Raw genomic sequence first — 9,969 nt, 5'->3', positions numbered from 1 at the left:
AAGGTTGTTAAAGGGTGGGGACCAGGGTTCGAGGAACGCCTGGTGCACCAATAACCTACTGTGGATTTGGATGAATAGTTCCATTTGCCCAATGAGGGATTAGGATCGATGCCCTGTAGGGCCAGCTTGGGGTCCGTTGGGGCGGCTAGCGGTGGGCTAGTAGGGTCCGCAGGACGGGTTGTCACACAATCGAGTCAGATCATCGACCTCTTATCGTTGATATCCTTACTGAAACAAGGATCAAGAAAGGAATGTTTCGATATGATAAGCGACTGGCAGAAAGAGATGGATTTATGGAGGCTATGAAGGAAGACTGGCAGAATCTTCCAACACGTTTCTCATTTTCTGAAAAGATAAAGTTGTTTTGGAGGAAAATATCAAGATGGAAACGTAGCAATATCACAAATTCTGCTGAAGAGATAAAATCACTTAAGGAGCAACTCAGATAAGAATTCAGAAAAGCAGTTCCAGTTTGCCACAAAATTTGTGATTTCAAAAAAGCATTGTCTAAAGCTTATCTGCGAGAGGAGATATACTGGAAGCAAAAAAGCATAGCTCGTTGGTTAAATGAAGGAGATCGAAACACTCTATACTTTCATGGATGCACTAAATCTCGGAAAGCTTGGAATCAGATGATCTCAGTTCACGATAGCAGCGGTATTGAATACATTGGCGACAAGAATATAGCAGTAACAGCAACTGAGTACTTCCAAAGTCAGTACAAAAAAGAGAATCATAGACATGGGCACTGGGGGGATTTCTTTGATCAAGTTCGTGCTAAAGTAACCGAGGATATGAATCGAATGCTCACTGCGGATGTTACGGCTCAAGAAATAAAACAAGCAGTATTTGATATCAGTGGAGATCGAGCACCAGGTACAGATGGAATGACAAGCTACTTCTATCATCAGTTTTGGGAAATATTAGGGACTGATATCACTGCCGAGATTCAAAGTTTTTTTCAGACTGGTATAATGCCAGCACAGCTCAATCATACGCACATCTGTCTCATCCCCAAAATAGAGCAACCAAGCCTCATGAGTGACTACTGTCCAATAAGCCTCTACAATGTCTCCTATAAGATCATTTCAAAAATCCTCACAAGATGCTTAAAAACCATCCTCCCTGAAATCATCTCACTCGAACAAACTGCTTTTGTTCCTGGTCGACACATCATTGACAATATCTTAGTGGCTCATGAGTTACTACACTCCTTAAAAACGAGGAAGCGTCAAGCAAAAAGCTATATGGCCATTAAGACAGACATCAGCAAAGCATATGATAGAGTTGATTGGGACTTTCTTGAGGAGACAATGTTACAACTGGGTTTCAACCAGATTTGGGTCATGTGGATCATGGAGATAGTTCGATCAGTTACATATTCAGTTCTAATCAATGGAAGCCCATTTGGAGACATTCATCCAGAGCGAGGTCTCAGACAAGGTGATCCTATTTCTCCATATTTATTTCTTTTCTGTGCGGAGATGCTGACGCAAAAAATAAGACAAGAGGAGGCTAGAGGAACCATTACTAGCATCTCTATAAGCAACAATGGCCCCCAGATCTCTCACTTGCTTTTTGCAGATGATGCTTTGTTCTTTTGTAAAGCAAACTCCAAGTGTAGTAGAACTCTGTCTCGCTTGCTGCAATAATATGGAGATGCATCTGGTCAATGTGTAAATCTTGACAAATCCTCCATTACATTTGGCTCACGGGTTGATGAGGACAGAAAAAATACCATCCGCAGACATATCAAGATAACGAGAGAAGGAGGGTGTGGAAAATATTTGGGTTTACCAGAAGAATTCTCAAGGAAAAAATGCCAAATGTTTGAGTATATAGTCGAGCGTGTAAGGGAGAAAACAAAGAATTGGCATTCAAAACCCCTTTCCGAGGGGGGGGGGGTAAAGAGGTTTTACTGAAATCAGTGGCTTTGGCTATGCCTACACATGCTATGAGTTGTTTTAAACTCCCAATTACAATCTGTCAGATAGATTCGATCCTCACTCAATTCTGGTGGGGTTCAGATGGTTCAAAAAGGCGTATAGCATGGGTAGGATGGAAGCGAATGATTCTCTCAAAGAATGAAGGTGGTCTTGGTTTTAGAGATATAGAGAAGTTTAATGACGCTTTACTCGCAAAGCAAGCATGGAGAATACTAAAATCGCCTGACTCCCTTCTTGCAAGAGTTCTCAAGAGCAGATATTTTCATGATACGGTCATTCAAACAGCAACACTCGAAACAAAACCATCACACGGGTGGAGATCAATTCTACATGGATGAGACCTTCTTATCAAAGGATTACGATATCAGCTAGGCAATGGAACATCAATAAATCCGGCTTCAGATGCTTGGATCCCTACTCATCCCCCTAGACATGCGGTTGACCATTCTTTGGGCGAAAATACAACACTCAATGAATTATGGCAAGATGGTAGCCGACAGTGGGATATTAATAAGCTCAATCTGTTACTTTCCGACCAAGACGCAGCCTATGCTCGCCGAATGTACATTCCACAACATCCCTGTTCAGATCAACTAATATGGCACTACACAAAAGATGGAAACTATACAGTAAAGTCTGGATATTAGCTTAGTAACCACCTACCAGAAGATGAGGCCCCGATAGCACCACCACAAGGTAACCCTTCTCTCAAAGAAAAGCTTTGGAAAAGATCACTACCACCAAAAATTAAACACTTTTATTGGAGAGTGTTATCGTCGGCTCTTGGTACTGGTAGTGAACTAAACCGTAGAGGGATCCCTATTGATGCTACATGCCAACGTTGCTGTCTAGAAATTGAAACAATCAATCATATCCTATTTGATTGCCCTTATGCTAGCACAGCTTGGCGACTATCCGGAATACCATTAGGTCAAGCTTTTACATCAAACATTGAAGAAAACGTCAAAACGCTACTATTGATGTATAACTCGAAAATGGATGTGGATCAACAACATTTACCATTTTGGATTGGTTGGCAACTGTGGAAATCAAGGAATGATCTCATCTTCAACAAGGTTAGTTGGGAACCGAGGGAGGTAATCAACAAGGCTAGTGACGATGTTACAGAGTGGTTAACAGCAACATGTCCCTCCAATACCTCTAGGCGGCGATCAGCTACATTGCGTAATACCCAGACATTCCGTTGGAAACTACCTCCAGACAATGCAGTCAAGGTAAACTTTGATGGAAGCTTCCTTTATCAGAATAGTAGTATTGGGGCGGAGTGGATAATTAGGGATGCAAGGGGAACATATTTGCTATCTGGAAGCTCTAAACTAAAACAAGCATCAACCCCTCTTGAAGCTGAAGGGATAGCACTGTTACATGCACTCCAATTGACCTGGTGTCGAGGTTACCGTGATGTAATCCTAGAAGGAGATTGTAAAGCGCTAGATGATCCGCAGTTGGGCGGATCACTTTAACTCGATTTCATTCTTACTTGTTGAAAGAGAATGTAATCAGGCTGCTGATAAGTTAGCTAAAGCAGCTCACCATCAAACACAAACTGCTCAAGTTTTTTTCTATCCTCCATTGTATTTAGTATTTACAGAGCTGTTTGTTTCATGACTATGTACCACATTCTGATTAATAAAAACCAAGACGTTAAAAAAAAAAAAAAAAATCCTTTAGAAATTAATCTTTCTAAACTACGAACGTCCCTTTCTAACCAATTTGAAACTTAAAAAGTTAACCAACCTTTCTAACCAATATTCCGAATAATAAAGTGTAATTAGAAGATATAAAGAAAAATTATAAAGATTTTGGATGTACGTAATTAACATGATAATGAGTTACAGATCCTGGGTGGGACTTTCGTTGTTCCAATAGTATAGTATCACATGATGCAATAATTCAAACTTTATGCCTATTTTTGTTTGTAAGAGATAGAGATACCGCAAAAAGCTTTTGCTTTCTTCATTAAGACTATTTTTAAAAATATGGACGGTTTGGAATTGTTCCTTGTTAGGATTCAATTCTATCGTGTTCGGTACATCAATTTATAAAGTAATATGTTTATTGAGCCAATATATTACAATTACAGTAATGGCTAACAACCGATAGTGGATTGATGTTTTCTTGTTTTGGTCGTTTCATATTACTATTTGAAACTTGTAACGTTCATTTGAATTTAGACCGTTTGGTTTAGTTTGATTGTTGTAGTTTCTTTTTTCCTTTTCTTTTGGTGTGCCAAATCAAATATTTTGGTTTCACTTTCTTTTCACTAAAAATGTGCATATTATGTTTAAACCCAGCATGTGATAACACATCGAATACAGTAGTTGTTGCATAAAATAAATTCATTAACTGGTGATTACTGTCGTAACCAATTTGAAATAAAAGCATTAGTTCATTTTCTGTGATATATCTATTAGTAATCCAACAAAATCGAAGTTAGTTTTCTCACAACAAACAAATTATGTATTTCAAGAAACAATTATTATAGACACGTTGAATGGTTGTCACATTGTTGGGAATTATATTGCCTAGCCACCTATTGATGCGCATTTTGTTTTACCATTTAGGCTTTTAAAATAGCTTATGTACACGTAGAGTATTTTTGATTACCGTTTAGGCTTTTAAAATAGCTTAGCAAAAAGTCAAGCTTGATGTAAACATGATGTATGTTATATAACGTATGTCCAAAAGATGTAACCATCCTATATTCTTAAGGTATGTATGAAATATCGGTCTCATGCCGTACGTGATACAAATCCTACTTATTTTATTATGTAAAACGTATTAAATTGGTCAATTGAAATCTATAAGTGTATAAATGAAAGTTATCTATATACTAATATACACTAATAAGCTATCATATCTAATCTAAAGAAATGTGATAACATAAGAGAAACTTTTGATTATTATCAATTTTAGCATACTATACATCTGCTATAATAAATTAGGTCCACACATATCTTCTTATTATATAAATAGATAACGACTTCCGTAACTAACACTATTATTAGACAGTTGATATTTTTTCTACATGGTTAAAATTTCATCGTAAATCTTTAAAGAATGTTCGGTAAATGGTAATTAGTCTTTAGTTGTATATATACAAGTTAAAGTATATATGTTTTAAGTTATAGTTATATACTTTCGAGAATATTGTATCTTTTTTGATTAATATTATACAAAGTAGTTGGAGCCGTTGGTTTGACCATTAAATGTGTGTGACACTTTGTCAAGTAATCACCCTAGAGTAGAAAGCTTTATACACGAGATTATTTCGTTTCCAGTTCCCATTTCATGCAGTATTATTGAGCCTCGAATATATATTTGTATACTAGAAGACAATTAATATAGGGTCAAAACTTCATTACTACATAGATAGGTAGATAAGTAGAATAATCATAATTTGCCAAACGAACATATTAATGACCAAAGCACATCACTCAAGCATTAGATACGCATTGATGCATGAACAGACTAGAGTGGACACGTTCGATGAGGTTTACGTACCATCTTTTGACCTGAGTTTAGACCTAATCATCCGGAAACCAAACCGGGAAAAGTAAATTCTATACATACGTTCGTTCTCTATAAATAGAGGAGTCCATTCCATGACTTAAAAATCTCACTAATCGATAAAAAACCTAGTTAGACATTTCTACTCTAAAATCTCACTAGTGTTCTGTTCACATATCAAAACCATGAAATCTCATGCTGACGTGATATTTAACAACTAAATACTATTCCATTTTTAATACTATTCCTACCAGTTAGTATGTCTGTTTAAAAATTTAGTGACTAAAATCATCGAAGTGTTTAGATCGATACTACTAATTACTAATTAAAAAAAAATCAATCGTACGTTTGTTAACATTCTTTTCTTTGATAAAATTTTGTGATTAAATGCATTTGTTTGATTTTCATTTGTTGATCGACTTGCGCATATTCGTTTTCAAGTTAAATGTTTCATTTGTTACAAACTTAGTAGTGCCTCGCGAAGAATACGATTGAAAGAGTACCTTTTTTCTAATCTTTTTAAATATGCACAGTAGAAACAATTATTGAAATCGCATTAGAAATATCCGGACCCTGGTTCCTCAATTTATATTGTAAAATTCTCAATTACTAAACCATTATGAATATATTTTTATAATAATTTACTATTATTCTTAACTGAAAGACTAGGTTAGTACGTAAATAAGTATTTTAGCATAGCTTTCCTAGCAACAGCGCTATCTGATCTTGGAAAAAACATCCCTTTCACCATGTAATTGTCTCAGCACAATTAGTTTTTCATTTTAGTAAATAATTGATCTAGTTGTTGGTGTACCTTTCTCATCACAAAGCATAGATACTTGTTTTCTTGATATTATTATATATTTTTTTTAAATTAGGTTAACTGCGCCGATCGGGAAGCATAGATATTGCGATTTTTATCGTCCATAGATTTCATAAAAGATCGTTAGCAATATAGTATCGGAATCCAAAATTCGAAATGGACATAGTCGCATGCTTACTTTATTTTATATTAAAGTTACAAAAATCATTGGGTTTGTGTACCTTCTCACAACACCTGTAAAGTTATTTCCCTTTTGCCTCAGAAATTTGTTTATATAGCATTTGATACTATAAATTATTTATTTTCAATGTAATATATTCGTTGAAGTTGAAGATCCTTTAACAAAAAAAAAAGTAATATATTCTTTGAAATCATATATAACGTTCGTTTACAGAAGAAAACAATTAATGAAACTATTATTCTGCTTAATAATCGCAAACAAATGAGATGCCTCATAAAAACGAAGTGAAGAGAAAGATCATATATACACATATGAAATCCATGAAAACTAATAAAAAATGTTACCTTTTCCAATATATAAATATCATCTATACATAATAACAACACAAATTCAGTAGTCGTCCAAAAAAGATCAAAAAGGAGAAGAAAATAAATCTTACGTGATTTGTTTTTCTATCAGATCACTCGCTTACACTCACGTGGATAACTTTTTGTATTTTCTTTTTTAAAGTTAAAGATGACCGTGAATAAGATTATGACACGTAACCTACATACAATGCACATGCATGTAACATATACATGTACATACACACGTATACTATATAGGGTAGCTGGGTAGGAATAATAGTTATAATCATGGCTCCAAAAACAATAAGCCAAACGAGAAAGTGTTGAAAGATATGTAGATAAATGTCATGATTGTTTCCCCAAAATGGAAAAACAAAAATTCAAGGTCGTTTTCATTTCAATTCCTTTACTTCTTGAGTTTCGCTTCGTCATCAATACATATATATCCTACATATACACATATATACTTATATGTAAAAGTATACAAATGAGTACCTACATTAATATACCAACATCTCATCTTGTATCTATAAATATATGCAAAAACCATTCACTCATATTTGACATACCAAATTACATATCTCTCTCTATCTCTCTCTCTCTCTCTTGCTCTCTTTCTTCTTGTTCTTGTTCAGATTTTGCGTTTGAAGTGAAATGGTTAACGCGACAGTTGCGAGAAACATTGCCGGCATTTGTGGTACGTATATAAGTTTTGTATGTGTATAAATATTTTGAAGAATCACTGACCTTTCTCTTTTTTTACTAACACTTGGAAATTTATTTGTTTATTGTCGCAGGAAATGTCATCTCCTTGTTCTTGTTCTTATCTCCCATGTAATCATTGATCTCTCTATCTAGCTTTGATCTTAGTTATTCTTTTGGGATAACAACTTAGATCTCTTAAATTAATGTTCATGAGTAAATATAAAATTTATGCAGACCTACGTTCATAACGATATACAAGAAGAAGAAGGTGGAGGAGTACAAAGCTGACCCATACTTAGCCACGGTGCTAAATTGCGCACTATGGGTCTTTTATGGCTTACCAGTGGTTCATCCAGATAGTCTCCTTGTGATCACCATTAANCTCCCATGTAATTATTAATCTCTATATCTAGCTTTGATCTTATTCTTTTGGGCTAACAACTTAGATCTCTTAAATTAATGTTTATGAGTAAATATATATTATATTTTATGCAGACCTACGTTCATAACGATATACAAGAAGAAGAAGGTGGAGGAGTACAAAGCTGACCCATACTTAGCCACGGTGCTAAATTGCGCACTATGGGTCTTTTATGGCTTACCAGTGGTTCATCCAGATAGTCTCCTTGTGATCACCATTAATGCCACTGGCCTTGCAATAGAGCTTTTCTATCTCGCTATGTTCTTTTACTTTTCTCCAACTACTCGCAAGGTACGATACCTAACATCTCTGATTATACGTACCTAATTATTATAATACTTAATTTTGTTTTGTACAATATACTTAATTAAATTTTACAAAGAGATATTCAATTTTTGTCTTTTTTTATTGTGGAAAAAAATGAAAGCTAGAATACCGTAGTAATAAGAAGTGGGAGACAATGATTGATTCTGTTTTAGGATAGTGATAGGCAAAACAAAAGGTTTATACAGTTTTATTTATAATTAAAATTGTGATTCTTGGTGCAGGTGAAAGTGGGGCTATGGTTAATAGGAGAGATGGTGTTTGTAGGAATAGTAGCCACATGCACATTGTTATTGTTCCACACACATAACCAGAGATCTTCTTTTGTTGGAATCCTTTGTGTCATATTTGTTAGCCTCATGTATATTGCTCCTCTCACCATCATGGTAATATTAAGTATCCACTTCTCAAATTTTTTGTATGTTCCTTCACTTTTTATAATAAGAAAAAACATGATATTTTTGAGTGAAACAGAGTAAGGTGATCAAGACAAAAAGTGTGAAGTACATGCCATTCTCTCTCTCACTTGCCAACTTTCTCAATGGTGGCGTTTGGGTTATTTATGCACTTATTAAATTTGACCTTTTCATTTTGGTAAGTTTATTAAATTATTTATATTCTTATTCATCATTTTCTATCATGTATTAGTTTCACTTTTTCTCTTTTTCTTTCATAGATTGGAAATGGACTTGGAACAGTATCAGGTTTAGTACAACTGATACTCTATGCTTGCTATTACAAGACAACACCAAAAGATGATGGAGAAGAAGATGAGGAGAATGTTTCTAAGGCTAACTCTCAGTTACAACTTAGTGGAAACCATGGACAAGCTAAACGAGTTGCAGCTTGATTATATATTTTGGATAATAAGATATGAAATTAGTTTTATGTCTTTTTTTTTTTCTATTTTAAAGTTTTTGGGTGATTAAACTATAAGTAATCTTATTTTTGTGAGTTTTTTTTCTTGCTGTGTAAAAATTCAAACTCTTTTTCATCTATGAAAGATAACTATAATGTGCGACAATATAAATCTATGTTAAACTATAATTGCTGAAGTAGTCGAACTGAATTAAATACCTTCATCAGTAGATGCAAACCGTAGTACACACAAAAGCACAACGATTCAGAGTCTAAAGATCACAAAATTCACATATTTTTGGCAAAATTCGGCATTTTTTTGCCTTTTTCTAGCATAGCCGTTGCTGCGTAAGAAGAAACCAGCAGAGATAAAGAACCAGCCAGCTCAGAACTATCAAGAAGAGCTGAAGAGCATAGACTTGAAGACTTCACATCGTATAGTTATTTTGCCGACAATATCGTGTCGTTGGACATGTTAACATTGAGAAGAGCTTGTGGAGTGGTGTCAACTGTTTATGCCGACGTTGTTGACATGATGCTGATACGAAGAGCTAGCGGCTGGTTAAAGGCATCTTTAAAACCAGCTTGAAGTTGAGAAAACAATGCCCTTCATAAGATGAAAGAAAAAAGAAAACAAAATTGAACGTACTTCTGTACTTCATCCATAATAATAAGCCCGTAAATAAAATAACCTGATATCCTTAATAATAAGCCCGTAAATAAAATAACCTGATATCCTTTAACAGAAAAAATGAAAGAACCTGATATATTATTGTGCCCCATGAGGTCGAAATAAAATTCAGGTTGATTTGGTCAAAAAAAAAAAAAAAAAA

The 9,969-nt window shown here is 34.7% G+C and overlaps 1 protein-coding gene across 1 annotated transcript; it reads left to right on the top strand.

Moving 5' to 3' along the window:
• LOC104710647 (bidirectional sugar transporter SWEET4-like) lies at window positions 7,296–9,272 on the top strand. Its single transcript, XM_010427280.2, has 6 exons — window positions 7,296–7,525; window positions 7,626–7,662; window positions 8,029–8,245; window positions 8,503–8,664; window positions 8,753–8,872; window positions 8,955–9,272. The coding sequence occupies exons 1-6, from the start codon at window positions 7,483–7,485 to the stop codon at window positions 9,126–9,128; spliced, it is 753 nt and encodes a 250-aa protein (XP_010425582.1). The 5' UTR covers window positions 7,296–7,482; the 3' UTR covers window positions 9,129–9,272.

Source organism: Camelina sativa, chromosome 9, assembly GCF_000633955.1.
Source record: "Camelina sativa cultivar DH55 chromosome 9, Cs, whole genome shotgun sequence".
In the NCBI taxonomy this organism is placed as follows: domain Eukaryota; kingdom Viridiplantae; phylum Streptophyta; class Magnoliopsida; order Brassicales; family Brassicaceae; genus Camelina; species Camelina sativa.
Note: the sequence above shows the minus strand (reverse complement) of the source record. Positions and strands in the feature narration are given on the sequence as shown.